At 37.8% G+C, this 21,148-nt stretch overlaps 1 protein-coding gene across 1 annotated transcript in view; it reads left to right on the top strand.

Moving 5' to 3' along the window:
- Positions 1 to 21,148, top strand: part of LOC122071123 (AMP deaminase) — a 40,036-nt gene that overhangs the window by 17,963 nt on the left and 925 nt on the right. Inside the window, exons 10-18 of the mRNA XM_042635406.1 lie at positions 11,666 to 11,727; positions 12,080 to 12,193; positions 12,829 to 12,969; positions 15,641 to 15,793; positions 16,485 to 16,538; positions 16,617 to 16,727; positions 16,858 to 17,031; positions 17,112 to 17,192; positions 20,947 to 21,045. Coding sequence (XP_042491340.1) covers positions 11,666 to 11,727; positions 12,080 to 12,193; positions 12,829 to 12,969; positions 15,641 to 15,793; positions 16,485 to 16,538; positions 16,617 to 16,727; positions 16,858 to 17,031; positions 17,112 to 17,192; positions 20,947 to 21,045 — 989 coding nt within the window. The remainder of the gene's footprint in view (positions 1 to 11,665; positions 11,728 to 12,079; positions 12,194 to 12,828; positions 12,970 to 15,640; positions 15,794 to 16,484; positions 16,539 to 16,616; positions 16,728 to 16,857; positions 17,032 to 17,111; positions 17,193 to 20,946; positions 21,046 to 21,148) is intronic.

The raw sequence follows: 21,148 nt of genomic DNA, 5'->3' as shown, positions 1-21,148 counted from the left end.
ACTACCTTCTCATCCCGCATACACATATGTGAATTGCATGTCAAATGAACATGCACACACATCGCATTTTGAGTTGTGATCCCCTTCCGATTCCTATATCGAGTTTGATCTTCTCTTAGGACTATCACGTGGACGTGAGTACCATCTATGGCACCAATACAGTTCTATGACATATTGACAATTAAATGGTCACTGCAACTGACAATATTAATATTCGTAAATATCATACTATAAACATGTATCATATTTCAAATATACCTTGAAGAAAGGGTAGTATTTGGGTTTGATTGCAATCTCCTCCGGTATCCTAGTGACATCTGATGGTCTAATTTTCTCCTTGGCCAGACGACGCATTGCAGTTAAGACAACCTTAAATGTCCGACTAACTGTTTCTCCTGAGTGGTTGAACACATTTTGGGTGTCGCTATTACTTGAACCCCTTGCAACAATCCAAAGGAAGATTCCAAGCTGTTCATTCACTCGGATGTTGGTCGTGTCTTTCAACCAGCCCCTATGTCTAACATAATCACATAGGTTTAGGAAGACATGATGCTCCATCCTAAATTTTTCATAATATCGGTTGGCATGTCCATTCAAGACCTCATGCATCATGACAGCCCCCTGCAATATACTATCCCTACATGGTTCCCTAGTATATATGGACTGTCTCGGCAGTTCCAAACCAATATGAAGGATCATATCTTCTTCATCGCTTGAAGTGTGACCTAATGCATTTGAGATAACTACAACAAATTGACAACTACTTATCAATTTCAAACAAATTATTGCATAACACTCTTCTAACAAACTGTTTAACAAAAATCCATGTTCAACAGCACACATAAAGTATCTAAAAAACAAAAGTACACATCATCCAAAGTATTGTTCAGAAAAAAAAAAAGATATATCCAAAGTAACTTTAACACAACCATCATACTGTATCTGACTAGAATCAAATAAAGGCCCCATTCCCCTAAACCAACGCATCTAAAAGCCAAGTCCTCTTGATAGGATCCACATAGACAAACAACTCCCTCCAACTTGGATCAGCATAGATACGACTGGCAACCTTTAAGTACGTCTCCTTTGACAGATCTGGTATGGAGGACAATACAGCCTCACACGCACTGACGCTGAAATCTCGAGGATGAGATGAACATTCCCCACCACAAACAGGAGATGTAGCAAAAGTACTCGATGCTTTCTCAATTGTCATAGTTAGGTACTTCCCATACAAGTCTTGGACGTGGGAGTGTCCTGCAGTGGCGCTCCTTTTCCTTCATGTCGTGGGTGTCCTATCAAGATTTCGCTTTACGGTGGTTTGGGTAATAGTATCCTACTGGAAGTGGTCATCCACGCCTAAATGCACCGGGGTAGTAGGGGTCTCAAGTACATGCTCAATAACAATGGCATTGTCATATTCGGGTTCATCCAAATCTTCAGCGTTGTCAACCCCCAAGTTTCCTCTTGCATAGGCATCCCCAAATATCATGCTCAAATTTGGCTAGTAGTATAACCCATGATTCTTGTATTTCGTCCACATGGGATTTGCCTGTGTAAACAATCATCACATAAATCAGATGTACTACTTATACACTCTAATTTTGAAATAATTCAAGTAGCTAGTGAACTTTATTGTACCTGTATTGCCCTATCCCATACGGACTCATCATCAACTGTGACTGATTTTGTCACTGAGTTCCACCTAGATCCAGTTGTGTCAAGGAGTTTCTTGAATTGTTGGTGCTCTGCTTTCAACTTGTTCATCTTGTTGCGTAACTGTTCTCTCCCAACTTTATGCTTTAAAGAATTCTCAAACTGGGATATAATATCCGTCCATCCGGTTTTGTTAAACGAATTACCGGATTTGTGACCATTTTTAACAGCTTCTTTCATTGCATCAATGAAAGCATTGGTCTCAACTTGTGACCACTTAACAATAGGGATACTACTTGCAGACATAGTTAACATTATGATAGCGTAAAAAGTTAGAAAAAAAAATTATACATTCAATGAAAATCATATAAAGTAGGATCATTTATTTAAGCAATGTACACATTCGAAGAAAATCATACAAAGTCTACATTGAATACAGAATAACACTTGGAAAAAATATGCCATTATTCTTATCCATATAACATGACTTGTGATAATGATATGCATACAGTGAAGTGAGAATGATAACTCAAGTTCTTCATCCAATAATATCAAAACAGTTCCCACAATTGGAATGCTAGAATACTATGTGATGATGCAAAGATTACTAGTGCTTCTGATCACCCCAAATCCTTTTGGGATTCCTTTCTACTCATAGTTAAATTTTATGTCGGTATAATAGGTTATGAATTATATGAGTTGTGAATCAGAAGGTAGATGATTTCATCTTCATCAAACACAACTCACTTGACTATCAAAAGCAGAATAAAAAGAAACAAATATCAAACCTGATCGATCACCAATTCATTGAAGTTAAATAATTCAAGGAACAAGCAATACCAAGTAGGCATGACTTTATTGAATTATGCAAACTACAAAGTTTTCAGGAAATCTCCATAAGGAAAAAATGTAAAAAATGTAAGCAGTTGGTTAGCTTGACTAACTTGCACCAAGTGAAATGAAAGGAGAAGCTAATGAAAAAGAGTAAAACCACAAATAGAGAAAAAGAAGAAGATATGTTTTAGGGGAACTGACAAAGATATTATACATGGAGGTAATAAATAGATGAGAGGGAGAAAGAACAACCCAAGAGAGAGAGAGAGAGAGAGAGAGAGAGAGAACCTTGTGATTAGAAAACAAACACCACAAGACCCTACAATATTCTCATTCATTGTAAGAAACTGGTTGTTGGGTGTATTCTCAATGAAATGATAATGCAAATGAGTGAAAGAGATGAAAAAAATGAATGAATATCTATTAGGAAATAAAATATATCACATGGCCATAACCAAATGGGACACATTAACATATGTCTGGAGTCTGGAAGTTTAACAGTATAGGGGAAATAAATTCATTGAAATCCAACAACAAATGAACCTAATCTGATATCCAACAACAAAATACATGGGGATAGCATAAAAGGAAGGAAAACCTCAAGTCTTTGCAGGCAAATACAACTATTTTTTCACCCCCAGTAAAGGAACCTTATTCTGATATCCAACAACAAATGATCATGCAATAGGTTTAATCCTTAAATCCAGATTGAACCAAGACACTAGAATGGAGAAAAATTGCACAGAAAATATGAAATGTATCAATCCAAATACACAAACCAGATATCAGAGATACGAGCACACAACCAATGAAACCACAATGAAGAGATCATAGTGAACCGAGGACATGTACCTGATTCTCAGGTGAAGAAGTCAACAGATGTGGGCGAAAGAGTGTCTTTGTGCTGTGTGCCAAAAAAAAAAAAAATTTCAGTGAACTGTGCTCTGTTTGCTGGCGATTTCTCCCTCTCCCTCTCCCTCTCCCTCCTCACTCTGGTTTCTCTCTCTCTCTCTCTCTTTGAATCTTCCTTTTAGGGTTTTCTCATCAGAGTTCAAGAAGAAGAAATCCGATTGGAATAGATGGAAAATGACCTAAATATGCAGCCAAATGAAGCACAAAGCTTAATAAAAAAAATTCCAGTAGGACTTTACCTGCTCTGCGATTTGGGGACGTTACCTATGTCTTCCCTCTATGATCGATTTCACAGGGCTAAAGAGGAAAATGTATGTATACTTGATCTGCGATTAGAGAATAAGAAGAAAGAGAATAGGTTTAGAAGACGAAGAAGAAATCTGAGAGGTTTTAAGAGGTTGATTTTAGGGTTAAGAACAAATTTCACTTACAAAATATGAAGCTCTAAACTCATAATCGATATCGAACGGTGGAATCTGGAATCCCTCGTAGGTGACCCAAAAAGCCCCAAAAAAATTGGCCCCTTCACCTGCTCTGTGCTCTGTAATTACAGTAGAAGAAGACGAAAGAGAAAATGTTAGAAGAGAAGAAGAAGAAAGAGGTTAGAAGACAAGAAGAAGAAACAATGAAACGGCTTTACCTCCACTGGTGATTTCACAACTCTATCGCTGGAATCTGGCTCTAAACTCGATCTCTATCGCTGGAATCTGGAATCTGTCATCAATGGTTCAAAAACCCTTTACCTACTCTGCGACTACAGTAGAAGACGACGAAAGAGAAGAGGTTAGAAGAGAAGAAAGAAGAAAGAGGTTAGAAGAGAAGAAGGAGAACAAAGAGGTACCTGCACTGGCAAAGAAGAAATTGCTTTCATGTTCATCCTCTCTCTGTGCGTTGCTTGTTTTATCGGGAACGAAAGTTCCAAATTCTTTTAATTTGAAACGAAACACCCTCGAAGGAACGACTCTTGGGTGTTTCGTCAAATCCTCCCATTTTCGTTTTTTTTTCCAACTTTTTGTTCTAAAAAAACCGAAAACCACAAACATGAACCAAACATAAGCTTCCGTTTTTTTGTTCTAATAGAACGAAAAAACGGAAAAAAACGTTTTTAAAGAACAATACCAAATGCAGTCTAAGATTGCTTATCGGAGGACACACAAAAAGGCTATCGAATCTAATTATTTCGAGTGCATAACTTGCAGATCAAATCTCTGATTGCTGTAGGATTTTGAGAATTTGTTGAGAACCTTAGGAGGACAATTGCTCTAAGTTTGAGGATCATCTGATGCTTTTAACTCAAGTTCTTGGAGAATCACCAAAAGTTTCCTTTTTCTTGCAACTAGCATAAGTCTCAATCTAGCCAGCAGTTTATGGTTGGTTCCTGCATATAGGATCTCCATTCCATCCAAATTTCAGCCCCAACGGGGTTCTATTTGGTGAGATATAATTTATGCAAGTTTCGACCTAAATCTGAGTCTATTCTCAAATTTGTTCCTACTGTTGAATCTGATCTATTCTAAGTCTTTATTGGAGTTGATGACTTTAAACATTGGTATGCGAGGGATAAAAGTGATAGAAGTGGAATGAGCATAATAGTGGATAAAGATTTAAAGAATGATGTGATGGATATTAAAAGATTTGGGGATAGGATTATATTTTTTTTGGGTGAATATGAATATAAAATAATGAGGGAAAAGGGGGGAGGGAATATACAAGACCCGGAGGCCAAAGAAAGAGGATACACCCGGGGGGGATCAAAATAGATAGGATTATATTCATCAAGCTTATGTTGGAGAAGGAGGTTGTCAATATAAGTAGCGCTTACACACCTCAAGTAGGATTGGATGAAAGTAGTAGGTTAAAATTTTGGGAACACATGATGGATTCGTGCAAGGTTTTAGTCAAGGAGAACAAGATTATGATAGAGGGTGATCTAAATGGATATGTTGGGAAAGATAGTAGAGCCTATGAAGGTGTACATGGAGGTTATGGTTTTAGAGAGGAGAATAAGGAGGGGATCTTAGTTTTAGATTTTGTTGTGGCTTATGATTTATCTATTGTAAATACTTTGAAAAGAGAGGAGGATTTAGTTACCTTCAAAAGTGGGCGTCATAGTAGCCAAATGGATTTTTTTCTAACTGGAAGATCTGATAGATTGTTATGTAAGGACTGTAAGGTTATACCAGGGGAGATCCTAACCGCACAACATAGATTAGTTTTCAGGGATATGTGCCTCACTATACACAAATTGTAAGAAAGGTAAACGTACCTGCTCTAGGATAAGGTTGGAGCTTAAAAGGAGATACTTTGAAATTATTTACTGATGAAGTGGTCAAATAGGGAAAATGAGACTGAGGGAGACACTAATACGATATGGAATGGGATGACTACTGGTATTGAAAAGGTTGCAAGAGATATCCTCGGTGAATCGAAAGGAAAACATCATTCCTCTAGGGAGACTTGGTGGTGGGATGATAAGGTTTTAGCAGCCATTAAGACTTAGAAAGCTAGTCTTAAGACATGGCAAAAGACCGAGGACGTAGAGGATCTACAAATGTATAAATTTTCCATAAATTAAGCTAAGATGGTTTTGGGAAAAAGTAAAGGCAAAGAAATGCGAAGATCTTTATGACAACGTGAGCACGAAGGAAGGGGTACAAGCTATCTACGAGATAGCTAAAATGAGAGGAAGGAAGAGTAGAAATCTCGACCATATTAAATGCATTAAAAATGAAAATGATAAAGTACTGATAAGGGATGAGGACATTACTGTGAGATGGAAAGTTTATTTTTGGAGCCTTCTAAATGGAAGGCATTTCGAGTAATAATGCCACAAAAGACTACATTACCTATCACTTGTCGTTGATGTATGCGAAAAATCAGGGTGTCTGAATTAAAAGAATCTTTAGAGAGGATGAAAGTAGGCACAGCACAAGGCCCAGATGAGGTCCCATTGGAAGTGTGGAAGAGCTTAGGAATTTTTTGTTTATCTTGGCTACCCAAGTTATTTAATAACATTATGAGCACAAGGAAAATGCGAGACGGATGAAGGAGAAGCATTGTGGTTCCAATTTACAAAAATAAAGGTGATATTTAGAGCTACCATAACTATAGAAGCATAAAACTAATGAGTCATACTATAAAATTATAAGAGAGGGTTATTGAAATTGTTGGAGTAATTCTATGGATTGGTAATGTCATATAGGCTCAAGTCGGACATCCAATTGCTTCAATTTGAATTATTCGGAGGATACCTTATATATATATATATATATATGTACAATCAAACCTATTTCTCGATTCAATAGAAGCCGAAAGAAGTGAATATGGTACCCAAATAACGAGAGATATGTAAAAGCAAGTCCAATTACACCTATTCCTAATCAACTCACATGAGAAAAGAAATTATTATTACGGAGAACGAATTTGGTTTTATACTTGGAAGATCCGTATCAGAAGCTATTTATTTCTAGGTCTTTATTGATCTAGAAAAAGCTTGTGACAAAGTCCCTAGAGAGCATGGTTCAAGGTCTCGCTGAGATCTCCCAATTTCTCTCTTTTTTTATTTACCGGTTGAGATGACATGCGATATGTAAAAATGAAAATAACTTGACCAAGATCTCGGTTCATGTTTCGACAACTCGAGACCTATTTTATAAGGGTTTTATACCATACTTCGACTCGAGATCTCACCATTTCTCCAGGATCTCACCTGTCTTGCCTCATAAGTGAAGAAAACCCTTCCTAACCAAGGTTTTTGGTGCTTATCTTTGCTAAATCTCACTTGAACTGCCTCAACTTCAATATTAATCTTTGGAGATTGAAGATTGACACTTCAGCATAAACTTCAGAGGTCCATTCCTTCTCAAGAACACTTGTAGGTTAAAAAAAAATCTTAAGAACTAGCAACTTAGATATTGTGAGGAATAGCCTAGGGTAGAGCTCACCTACACCATAGACTAACAACCTAGGGTTCAAAGTCAAAGTACCATTTTGAGTCAAATTTTTAAAACTAATGTTTCCATTGTGTTTAGAAGGCCTAAAATAGGCTAGATGACAAGTTTCAGGGGCTAACTTGGCCTTATGGCCACTGAAACCCAACCCTAGTTGTCTGAGCAAAAAATATCAGATCTTTGCCATATTTTGGTTTTGGGCCTGGGTGACACCAGTGGCGAAACCGAGACCTCAAACCTTCTTAGAGACTAGAGAGTTAATCTAGCAAGTACTAGAGAAGAAAGTGTTTCAAGTAAATATGTGGATATAATTAAATATATATATATATATATATATGATAATGTGGTGACTAGTGTAAGAACTGTGGGGGAGTTAGTGATTTCCCAATTACAATTGGGTTACATCAAGGATCAGTTTTAAGCCCTTATTTGTTTACGCTTATCATGGATGAATTAATCAGAGACATTTAGGATGAGGTTTCTTGGTGTATGCTTTTTGCTGATGATATTGTTTTGGTGGATGAGACAAAAAGCAAAGACTAACAACAAGTTGGAGTTATGGGGATCAGCCCTGACATCAAAATGTTTAAAAATAAGTAGAATAAAGACGGAGTATATGGTGTGCAAATTTAGTTACACATGGACAGATAATGAGGTGGTGAAAATTTTGATGAGGAGGTTTCGCAAAGTGATTATCTTAGGTATTTAGGCTCAATCATAAATAAAGAAGGTGATATAGAGCTTTGGGAACAACCTCTCCAACAAATCAGAGGGTAAGGCTGCATACACAATGTCCCTCCCAGACCTCACTGTAGCAAGAGCCTTGTGTATTGGATATGACCTTTTTTATGCAGAGGTGATGTTTGACGAAGAACTAAATTTGGATTGATGAAGTGAAGAGATGTGTTTGGAGTGTTGTGTGATCGACGTATTCCTTTAAAATTTAAAAGGAAATTTTTATAGGATAGTCATACTACTGGTTATAATGTATGGTACAAAATGTTGAGCAGTTAAGAAGCATCATGTAAATAAACCAGTGCAGCAGAGATGAAGATGTTGAGAATTGAGATGGATCAGTGGTAAAACTAGGAAGGATAAAATAAGGAATGATCATATTAGAATTGGTTTGGGAGTAGCTTCGATATGTGATAAGCTATGAGAAAGTCGTTTGAGGTGGCATGGCCATATTCAACGAAGGCCGTTGGATGCTCTAGTACGGAGGAGTGATTTGATTCAAATTGAAGGATCTAAAAGAGCTAGGGGCAGACTTAAAATGACCTTAAGAGAAGTGGTGAGGAAAAACATGCATAGCTTAGAGCTTGTATCAAGTGTGTCATCAAATAGAGCTGATTGAAGAGCAAGGATCCATGTAGCTGACCCCAATTAGTTGGGATAAGGCTGAGTTGTTTTCTAGTTTCTCCACTCATCTCAGCTACATTTATTTATTTATTTTTTTTTTGTGTATTTCTTCTTAGGCCCAACATTCAGCTCCATACAACATTATTGGTCTTTAACTATCCTAAAGAATTTCCCTTTTGGGGGAGGCATTTGTTGCATAGCTGATTTCTCTCTAGAAGCACCTCTCCTTTTAGGCCAAGGTTCAAAATATTGGGTTTCGACCATGATGGGGACTGAAATTTTGATCGAAATGTGGGAAATTTCAAGGAAACCAAGGAAATTTTCCTGTTTTGGTGGAAACCTTGGTTTCGACCCCCAAAATTTATTTATTCTTGCCTAATTTTTTGTGTACGTCCTATTTTAGACATTTCTAACGCATTCACATAATTAGTTTCATGAAAAAAACACCTAAAGCCATACTTGTGGGATTGACCAAAGTTTGTTAATGTACGTACGTTGAGTCGTTAATTGAAACTATACTACATAAAGTTACTAAAAATGTGTGATTAAAAGTTTAAAACAAACAAAATAAAATGTAAAGGATCTAAAATAAATAATAATATTACATAATTGTGAGTTATCTCTCAAGTCAGTCTCAAGTCCCAACAGTCAACAGTCATCAATCAATGCTCAACACTCAAAAGTCAATTCCAAGTAGAGTTCTAGGCGGTTCTAGTCCACAAGCTGCGTACCACTACAAATGTCGTAGCCGCTCCTTTGAATGCACCGCATATGAGTCTCATGACATGTTTTGGGCTTAATTGATTCGGTAGTCCATCACTGCCCCATCTATAAGATGCATCATCAACATCAGCTAGGTATCCCAACCTTGGGAATGGCTCAATCACAGTGATAGGATGTGAATGTGGCACACATGGTTGGGATGGATACCCAATGATACTATCAACAAAAGATGAGCCACCATTTGAATTACCCACCTGTCCAAACGAAGTGGAAGATCCACCATACTGATCATACGCACCACCATATCCAAATGAACTGGTGCTCTCGAAGGATGGTCCACCGGCATATACGCCATACATGGATACCCATAATGTGATGCAGCTGATCGGACACTCTCAAAGCCACTATCACCATGACTTACTGGACTAGGCTCGAGTCAATGAATTCTGGTGCACGCCAATGCCCAGATCCTCCACTCTATCCCAAAGTCATGGCTTCCATTGTGTCAGACAAGCTGGATATATCCATGCTTTGGCCCATCCCAACTGCCTCATCTTCAGGTCCGAATCTATAGCGTGCTCCTCTAGTATAGCCTCTCTGTTGTCAGGAAGCGTGATCATCTTGCGTGGCATGGGTGAACTTAGTCTCTCTTATGTATCTAATTGGCGATGGTTGTGGCACTGGGTCTCGATGCATCATATCATCCTCCTCTTAAAGGGCAGTTAATCTATCACTGTCATCATAGCCACCATCACTATCATCATCATAGCCTTGGGTCGGGTTAGGGGTCCTAGTGGAAGACGATGAAGGTAATTGATGCTCTTCTTCATTTCCAGCACGAGGGTGAGACTCAAATCGAAGGGGTGTCTCTAAGTGAACTCTGCCCTCTTCCAAAATATATTCATTGACGTCAACATCCATTCCTGAAGCAATATGACTGCTAGGCCAACCATCAGGCTCATCTAAAAGTGGCTTACCTCGATCTCTAACCCACTCATAAAAGGGATCTTCATCATTGTCATCCATTTGGAAGATATTGGCAAGCTCGATTGGGGTGAATGTATTTTTAAAAACAGAAAAAAAAAAAATTAACATGCAAAAAAATATATCGAACACCGTGAATACTTAGATCAGGTCATTCTAACTAACATATAAAAACTTTACATCATTCTACTATATTTTCAAGTATATTCTACAAAAAAAAAAAAATGATAATAAAATAAAAAATTTTAGGGAAGATGTGATTTACCTTTGGTCCAAGCTCCCTACCTTAGGTAGATTTTCTATGAATGTGCAAGATCCAAGCATAGAATGAAGATTTGATGGCACAATCACAAAATCTTGAGTGTTTTTCCAAGTTTCCCACTTCACAAAGAAGAAATAGGGGGAGAGGGTTGAAATTTCGAAATAAGGTGCTTGGTTTCCCATTTAAGAAGGCTTTTATAAAGGCTGGTTCAACCGAAAAGTCGAACTCATCGGTTCAATCAAAAATTCCCACATTACGATCGAAATCTGGGGATTTAGTTGATAATGGTCACCAGTGATTTTTAAAAGTCAGTCATTTTGGTCTCTGTATCCTAGGATACCATTGAAACCATCGAAACCATCGAAATTTCGATGGTATCGGTCAAAACCTTGAACCGTGTTTTACACCCACCATGCTCTAGTTCAATTTCTACTCCTTTATAAGAAACCAAAAGCACAAGAAGTCAAGAAAGAATATTTTAAAATACTTGTTTTAGTTTTCCTTTACCTTTGGATCTGTTATGTGATAAATGTGCCTTCTTGTGATCAATCTCTAGGTATCTTGTTATTTTAACCTGAGTGACCGTCTACCACTAATCAATTGATGGTTGTTCTGAACATGCTGAAGATTTGTTCAGATAATTATAGGGAATAGGCTCTCTGAGCTACTCCATGCCCTCATATGTTTTTATTTTTTTATTTTTTTATTTTTTTATTTTTTTATTTATTTATTTTTTATTTATTGTTTATTAGGAAAAGGCTCTTTGAGCCTAAGGCTACTCCACGCCCTCTCATATATGGTTTTTTATTATTTATTTCTCTTTTTTTATTTTAAATGGATAAGGAATGTTTTGTGAGAGGGTGTAGAGTTCCTTGCTTGCTCAGAGAACCCTCTCCCTATATATTTTGCATGCTATTATTGTTTTTTTATTCAAGAACATGATTCAGTTAGTGTACTATCTAACCTGTTATTTCCATTCCAATAGGACGTTTCCTTGGTGAGTTGACAAAACAAGTATTCTCGGATCTTGCTGCAAGTAAATACCAGGTACATTTTTGTTCATTTGTTCATAATCATGTTTCTTTCTTGGTACTTTTTGGACCTCGTTAACTTCCAACTTCTTGGATTGTTTCTTCGATTTGATTGCAATTCAGACATTATGTTTGGGCATTTTATGTTGTGCACATGAATTATACAACTCATTGATATAGCAACAAGTGGATAGGCATCAAACCAGCTAAACAGAAAAGGTTCCAAAAATATTCATTTAGAAGGAAAAGGAATTGCATGTAATAATTTTGATGTTCTCATGTAAGGACTCTAAAGAATGTCACTTTCTCCTTATGCATAATGATGGTTCCCCTTGGTGGGTGACTTATTTTGAAGGATGTTTTGGCAGATGGCCGAGTACAGGATATCAATCTATGGTAGAAAGCAAAGTGAGTGGGATCAACTGGCTAGTTGGATAGTAAATAATGATTTGTACAGTGAGAATGTTGTGTGGTTAATTCAGGTATTTTCTGTCTTCTCTAAAACTTCATTTTGGACTTTACTTACACCTAAATTGGAAAATTTAATTCATGTATTATTTAATTTGATACTCGGGCAAATGTTTCTATGCATCTCACTTTGATAAGGCTTCCTCAGTGACTCTGATACGCAACTGGTAGTTAGGCACCATCACAAGCTTCAGATAGTGGGCCATCAAGGAAAAGCTTCCTTGGAACCATTGTACTAAAGCCATTAGTCCTTGATGCTTAATTTATTATTTTACAGTCGGGGGGAAAGTTGGTCGACTACAGTGAGCATATGTGCATGATGACAGATGGCTATACTGGTTGACTGGTGCATTATTTTTTCTGTTAGTATTTGTCCAACTTTTTATCAATTGAACTGGTTAAATCAGAGGGATGATGGTACAATTGGTTTTGGGAGTATTTCCTTTTTCTTGTTCCTTTTCTTTTGCTGGGGAAGGATATACAAAGTAATGTGATTCTGTTGTTTCGCTTGGAAGTTGCTTAATCAGCACTTATCATTGATCCCTGCTGTATTTTGACTCTTTCTTTCTAGGTAATTTACAGTAAGTTCTTGATCATTGCTAAGCTTTCTTTATAAATTGTGGTTTCATTCTGGAATTATCTTTTTCAGCTTCCACGTCTGTACAATGTGTACAAGGAAATGGGAATTGTTACATCTTTCCAGAACATTCTTGACAACATATTTCTACCCCTTTTCGAGGTTACTGTAGATCCAGATTCGCACCCTCAATTGCATGTTTTCTTGAAACAGGTTTGTCCCATGCTGATTTTATCCTGCAATCCAATTTTGCATATGGTGTAGTCCTTGTTTAAGTTTATCTAAACGTAATGGTTGTTTAGAATGTTAAGCATTGTATGGCAACTGTGAAAGGTTGTAGAACTGAAAAAACCTACTGGGGACACTTATTTACCATTATGGGATATCTGTCATTTTATTCTCATCCAATTTGGCAGAATTGATTTGAAATTTGTCTCTTGTTCTCTATGGCACCATAAAAGGAATGGTTTGTTAGTTATCATGTCATAAATATTTTAGAGGAGCATATATGAGCTGATAGCTGAAGTCCTAGCTACCTGAGTTATGTGTATATCTAGGGCCCATGCCAGAAAAAAGTGATGTAGGGACATAAATGTCATTCATCTAAAACCCAGACGAAATAAAGACAACAGGAAAAGTTGGTTGCAGAAAACATGGGGCAAGCAATGCTCCCATGACTTGGTCATTGGTTATTACAGATGGCAGAAGCATTTTCTAAGCATGCTTGTTGCTGGCCCTGTTTAGGGTCATTGATTCAATACACAACTCATGCCAGATGTATAAAAGGGTGGATGACCACATTCAGATTTGAAGAGTAATGTAAGATCGAATCACAAGTGATCCAATCACAGGCAAGATCTTTTCTAAATTCAATATAAACCAAGTCCAGGGACTGAAAGAAGGAATAAACAAAAAATAAGAGAATAACAAAAAGAAAGAGAATTCGATGGAGGGTTGAGAAGTGGGAAGAAGAACTAGTGAATGGGCATCTCACCCACAACAGCATAAGCCATCTTTTTTGTCATCAATAAATTCGTGTTCCTTGTTGTAGCTACTTAAAAACTTATATAAAAGACTCAAAACTTATTCAAACCTTAAAAATGAAAGGCCTAACCCAATCCCTAACTAACTGAGAAACCTAAACTGATTAGGAAACTAAAATAACAAAGGAAATAGACTCAAAACAAGATTTTAACTAAACTGATGAATTAAATCCTGTTTTCCTACTTTCTACTCATATTTTAGGCCTATTAAAGTGGCCCAACAAAGAAAACCTATGGTATCAAAGGCCCAACACATACATAACCCAACCCAAGACTTATTCGCAATAAAATAAGCCCATTAAGTGACTTATCTGCATTAAAGAGTGTTCATATTCCACTCTTAATGGGGATTTTGTTGTCATGGTAGACACAATTATCAATTTGCATAACCGAGCAGAAAAAATCCACCATGGAAAACCAAACTAAAAGGGAGGTGTTTATACACACTAAAAACATACCGATGCCTACTAGTACGCGAGCTGGACTTCAAGGTCTGGTTCACGTATATTCATGCGGTGAGTTGTAGGGGGAGAGAGGGGCGGGAGGGCAGGGTGGCAGTGGGGGCTGATGACAAGGACGGTTGTGGGAGAGCAGAAACCGTAGGTTGAGGAGAGGGGGGAGGGGAAGAGGCGAAGGGAGAGAGAGGAGAGGGAGGAGGGAAAACTACAGAAAGAGCCCTTGCGCCATGCTTGTAATTGGGTTGATTACAAACACACTGATCGAGCGCTCTTGCACCAAAGATGAAGGGGATTAAGCAATCTTCCAAAGTTGTGGGATGTAAAAATGCATTGGTAGGGGGAACCTCCGCCTTAGAGGTTACGCATAATTAAATATCATTACTAGTTATAAAATTTTCATTAGTTTTTATTTTGTTTATCACTTAAATTTCATAAACCCTAATTTCATTCAAATTAAACATTAATTTGACCAAATTATTGGTAACCAAAAAAAAAAAAGGATCATGCATAATAACTTGCGTCAATCTCATAGATTACATTAATTATTTATTTTTTAATTACTGTGATATTTCAAAAAATCATGAAAATTCTAATGTAACTTTTTTTTTTGGTCACCAAAAATCCAAACATGAATGTTAATGAGATCTATAAGACTATAACATATTTTGCATTCATCCACAGATTCAAAGTATTTTTTTTATTTTTTAATTATTCCCATAGTCAAAAAAATGAAAAAAACACAAATTTCACATTAATCATGCCATTTTTCAAATATTAATGCAAACAATATATAGAATCATGTCTCACTCATGATTTTATCATAAACTTAAGATTTATTTAAAAAGAAGCATAGAAACCGATATAAATGAAGGGGGAAAAACTGAAATTTGTGCTTGGGTAAGCCGTGAAGAGGATTCAAAAAATGGTAAGATCTTCCAAGTTCTGTGCAGATGGGGCTGGAGATGAGAGAGATCAGTGCTTAAGAAGAAAACTGGAATCATTTTCTTAAAAGTCGCAGGTTTGTGAATTATAAGGTTCGGATCGGTCGGATCGGCCTATCGTTATCAGTATTCAATATCCTGTCTGATCTGGCTACTCATACCAAGATCGACCAGGTATTGGTATCTGTCGATAGCACCAATCTGATACTGATTCCTTAAACCATGCTTTGTATCTCACTCCAAAACCCTTTCTTTTCCAGGAAAAATCCATGAAATCTCACGACACATGCTTTTTGTAGATTTTACAGATTGTGACCATTTGTCTTGCTAGTTTTGTTTAAATGATCCTTGTTAAATTAAGTTACATCCAGATATTTCTTTCATAGTGTCATATTGTATCTCATTTATTTGATGTAGTTGACTTCTGCCATTTGACTTTCAGGTTGTTGGGTTGGATTTGGTGGATGATGAAAGTAAGCCTGAAAGACGACCAACGAAACACATGCCAACACCAGCTCAGTGGACTAATATTTTTAATCCAGCATTCTCGTACTATGTTTACTACTGTTATGCTAACCTTTATACCCTAAATAAGGTGTGTTTGTTATAACTTGCAAATCATTTGTTTTTCTTAGTAGTGGTGATTGTGGCACAATTATACGGTTGCTTTTCTGTGTCAGCTTCTCAGGTAGTTGACGAATAAAAATAGGGTCAGAAATGGATCGCCCCGCCTGTGGCATAGCAATGCTACACATACATGTGGTTGAGACCATCTTGAAATGCAAAGACAATATTTCTTCTGGGAATGACTGTCCTCCCCTTCTTTAGCTGTCCCAGATTGTGTTTGTCCACCTTATGGACATGTGTTTTTAACAAGTTTACCACATTAGTTCCTGCATTTGTTACCTCATTTCGTTTTTGGAAACAATGTAGTAAAGAGTTGTAATATAAGGGTAATCTCAAATAGTGGTGGTTTTAGTACTTCTATTCACTTAAAATTTGGGCTTTTTCAACGTGGACTATTATTTTGGGATGGGGATAGGAGTATCCTTATAATCATGTGATAGTTTCATCATTTTCCTCAAATACCCTACATTAGACCAATTGAGTTCCTTTTCCCTGGTTGATCACAAATTGGTGCCTTTGCTTTGCAATACTGGCATGGTGGGACATCTCCTTCCAATAACTTGAGTAGCCATGGGTGATGGATTCGATGATTTCTTTATGATCTGCTTCTGCTTCCATTGAAATGTGTGAGAATCTGTAATTGTTCATTCTTCTGTCAGCTTCGTGAGTCAAAGGGGATGACGACCATCAAATTCCGTCCACATTCAGGAGAGGTAATAATAGAGGCTCTTGTGAGTTCGGATTGACAAAATTATTTAATGAAGGTTTCTCATGTGGCCTACTATTTTCAGGCTGGTGACATTGATCATCTTGCTGCAACTTTTCTTACGGCTCAGAATATTGCTCATGGAATCAATTTGAGAAAATCTCCTGTCCTACAATATCTGTATTATCTTGCACAGGTAAGGAGGAAGTTAAAGGGGAAACTGAAATTCTAATATTTCGTTCAATTGTTTGGATGACTTTTTACATCCTTTTATTTTCCCTCAAACTTCTTGCACCAGAAGATCTGATTGCATTTTATTTAATCAGATTGGGCTGGCTATGTCTCCTCTGAGCAACAATTCCTTGTTTCTAGATTATCATCGGAACCCTTTTCCGGTATTTTTCCTCCGGGGCCTCAATGTTTCTCTTTCAACAGATGATCCTTTACAAATTCACTTAACAAAAGAACCCTTGGTGGAAGAATACAGTATAGCAGCTTCTGTGAGTCTCTCTATCTCTCCATTTTTTTTGAAATAGATGTCATTATTTATATTCATGGGGACTAATCTATTCACTTACAGGTGTGGAAATTAAGTTCATGTGATCTATGTGAGATTGCTCGTAATTCAGTATACCAATCAGGGTTTTCACATGCACTAAAGGTACATTACTTGGACCTTAGTTACAAAATAAATTGCCGATCAATTTATAAGAAAAGACAGTAACATGGTGCTTGACTCATAGCACTAGACACTTGGAGAAAGGCAAGTGGGCTGGCATATGGGCAGAAATTGTTATTGTAATTCTCTTGTGGTTCATCAACCAAGAAAGAGAGAGAGAGATCCCATGTTATTTCCTGCTTCTACGTCTTATACTCTTATAGTGCCCTGAATAATGTTAGATGGTTGCCATTTCATGGTTTAATTCTCAAGTGCTAACACTATGGGTTTGTAGCTATTGTATTTTTATTTTTATTTTTTAACCAACAACAAAGAGTTGGTCCTACTGTTTCACAGGGGGTTGCACCTTGCTTTGTGATTAAAAATGGCCTTTTGAGTGCTACAATATTCCTTAATACAACAACAACTAAGCCTTGTTCCAACTAAATGGGGTCAGCTACATGGATCCAATCAAAAACAGCAAAAGAAAAGTAAAAGGGAAGGGACAACACAACAAAATGGACGCACCTAAATAGGGTTGGGTACATAGATTCTTGCCCTCCAATCAGATATATTCAAGGTCATACTTGGGACAAGACCTAAACTATACATGCCTTTTTCCTCACTACTCCTATGGTCATTTTAGGCCTGCCTCTAGTTTTTTTAGATCCTTCAATCTGAATTAGGTCACTCCTCTTTGTTGGTGCATCCTCAGGTCTCCATTGAAATGGCCAATGCATCCTCAAGCACTTTCTCGAAGCTTATCATGAATTAGGGCAACTCCCAAATCAATTCTAATATGATCATTCCTTACTTTATCCTTCCTAGTTTTGCCACGCATCCATCTAACATCCTCATCTTTGCTACACAGCTTATCTATATGACACTTGTTAACTACCCAACAGTCCTGATGTGGATGACCCCTTGTATGGTCTACATTATTAAAGAAGGAAGAAGAAGGGAGGTTCCATCAAACCAGGTTTTATGCTGGCCGATTGAGCCAGCCGATAGAGTTTCGAGGACCAGTACAACTGTGTTGGTTTGTCTTTTCTTTGTGTTGACTGGTCAAAACACAGTTGTGAAGTTTTGTTTCATCTTCTAGAAGATTCCTAGTTTCTAATTTGTTATTTTATCAGCAAACAAGTTGTTTCAATTAGGAAGGTTTGTTTCCTAATTGGTTAGTTTCCTTTTTGTTAAAAGCTTCCTTTTTTATTACATTCTATTTTGTAAAGGCTTAGGCCAAGCTATAAATAGGCCTCGGTTGTAAGAATTTACAGAGATTTTTGAATGAAAATTGAAGCGTGTTTGCTCCCCAAAATCTGAGAGATTTGTTTCAACAGCTGAGATAGCTGTGGGTGAGAGGCCCAAGGTCGAGATAGCTTACCCACCCACATCCATCCATCAATTCCCATTCTCCCTCTTTCTCTATTCTGTTTGCTATCAATTCTGAGAAGTATTACTGCCACCAGAGGCCTCTAATAGCTGTCTGAAGATCCCCAACCGTTGCTGATCAGAAGACCTCACATTCCTCCCATCGATCCCAGTTTTTTCCAGTTTTTTGGACAGCTCTCCCAACTCTAAGATCACATTAGAGCAGGCTTTTGGGGGTCCATATCCCAGAAGAGCGAGACCATCTGAGGCCTGCTGCTGTGCTACTCGAAATCACCCAAAAGTTTCTTTGTCATGCAACCAGCATTACACTCAATTTATCCAGAAGAATTTGATCAACTTTTGAGGGTTTGTTGGCCTATATAAGACACTCCTCCTATCCAAATTTCAGGCTCAACTGAGCCCAATTGTGTGAGCTACAGGTTAACATATTCCTCGCCTAATCTGGATTTTATTTCAGTTATGGTTCTGTCCACTTCTGGGTCTATTATTTGTTTATTGTTTGGAGCCTATTGTTAGTATTATATGGGGTTGATTACATTTGTAATCTTCCTTCCTTCAATTCCGCCAGTCTAATGACTGTCCCATAGAACTTTCCTTTAAGCTTTAAAGGATTAGGTTGGTGCCACAACACTCTGGACGTATCTCTCCACTTCATATAATCCCACTTTAATCCTCTGAAATATCATCCTCTATATCACCTTCTTTATTTATGGTTGGATCCTAGATACCTAAAATAATCACTTTGCAGTACCTCTCTCTCCTTAATATTCACCATAGATACAATATTCCTTAACATTTTGCACAAGGGATTTTATTTTATTTTTTTGGTGAGTAATAAATGCATTAAAAGAAGGGAGGGATGAGATTACAAACCTAGTAAGGGTGACAAGAGCCCAGAAAGGACTACAACCAAGGCCCAATGAGCTTGAAGACTCAAAAACATATCTCAAACATGTCCATTACATCACAGAAGCCCACATGGGCTTAGAAACAAAACAAGGGAGCCCAATACAAGCAATGGCAATCAAGTCAAATCCAAGTAGGGTTTGTGAAACCCAAACAAACAATGTCTTCTCTTCATCTTTCCAGTCGCCAAGAGGGCAGCTGCGGTGGAGGGGCACTGGCCTTGTGGATGGCCACGTCCAAGTGAGCAGCTGGCCTCACGGAGGTGACAGCCATGACGGAGGGGCACCGGCCTTGCAGAGGGCAATGGCTGGCAGAAAATCGGTGGTAGCCGAGCAAGCCAAGAATCGGGTGGCTGGCCAAGCAGTGCTGGCGGCAACGTCTTCAGACCATGCGGGCTGGCTGGCAACCAAGCAGTGGCGGAGCAAGCCAGGCAGGCATGACGGCGACCAGTGCGAGAGCAGACAAACAGGACTGGAGGCAATAGGCTGCTGGCCAAGCAGGAATCCAAACTATCTAAGAGAAGGACTAGCAGGAACAGTGACCTACAAAGCTGGCGGCCAAGTCACGACTCCAAACCGAGAAGAAGCTCCAAGTAAATTTTCCTACAATCTGTAACAGAAATATAGGTTATTGTGGATGGCATTCATGAATCTTGATATTGCTCCACAGTGAGTGGGGGGTCCTCCCCATGTCTTTAAGGTGAACCTTCTTTGCCATAGTTTGAGTGATAGGAATCGGCACCAGAATCGATTGCAGCCGATTTGATCCAAATCGGGTTGAATCAGCCAAAAAAAAATCCTTAATAAAACCATTCGGCTGGAACAGGATCAACTGCAGCAAATCCAATCCAGATTCCTCGAACCCTGCTTTCGCAGTGCTCCACATGCATTTCCTAGATCATTAGAGGACCCAGTCTAGTGCATAGGTCTTCTGGTCGGAACCATCCAAGGTAAACCCCTTGTGATCATCCATTTGTCATAAGCAATTTGGATTGTTATCTTCTCGATTTGTATAATCTTTTTCTGATTTCATATGATAGTAATATAGTCTTTCTGGTATCCCTTCTCTTAGTGGGGCTCACGGAACACTGTCATTGCCCCCTCCCCTGAGGTCTTGGCCCTGATGGCTCCCTCCATTTGTATATTCTTCCGCCTTGTTAATGCATTTATTTATTCACCCAAAAAAAAAAAAAAAAGAATAGTCTTTCTGTATTCTGTTCATCGGTCATGTGGACATTCAAATCCTTGGGTTTCAGTTAACAACGTCATAGTACCTGCCCTATCTGGAGCATGCTTTAAGCTATGCGAGCTATAAATTGTTTCATTGGTGCTTATGAAGAATTTGTGCAATATTTGAGAAATTAGAAGGTTGTACTTGTGCTTAAATTATGATGCTTTTTTTCAAGTGGAGTTCCAAACTTTCTGACTTTGGATTTTGAGTGATTGATGCCTTCTGTCAGTCGCATTGGATTGGAAAATCATACTACAAAAGAGGTCCAGATGGAAATGATATTCACAAAACAAATGTGCCTCATATCCGGGTGGAATTTCGTGACACGGTATATGCTCGATTTTAATTATCTGTGTTTATTGTAATGAATCCTTCATTTCAGAATTGAAAAAAAAAAAAAAAATGTGAAATAAAATAAAAACGATGAAAAG

This window comes from Macadamia integrifolia, unplaced genomic scaffold (assembly GCF_013358625.1).
Source record: "Macadamia integrifolia cultivar HAES 741 unplaced genomic scaffold, SCU_Mint_v3 scaffold_18A, whole genome shotgun sequence".
Taxonomy (NCBI): domain Eukaryota; kingdom Viridiplantae; phylum Streptophyta; class Magnoliopsida; order Proteales; family Proteaceae; genus Macadamia; species Macadamia integrifolia.
Note: the sequence above shows the minus strand (reverse complement) of the source record. Positions and strands in the feature narration are given on the sequence as shown.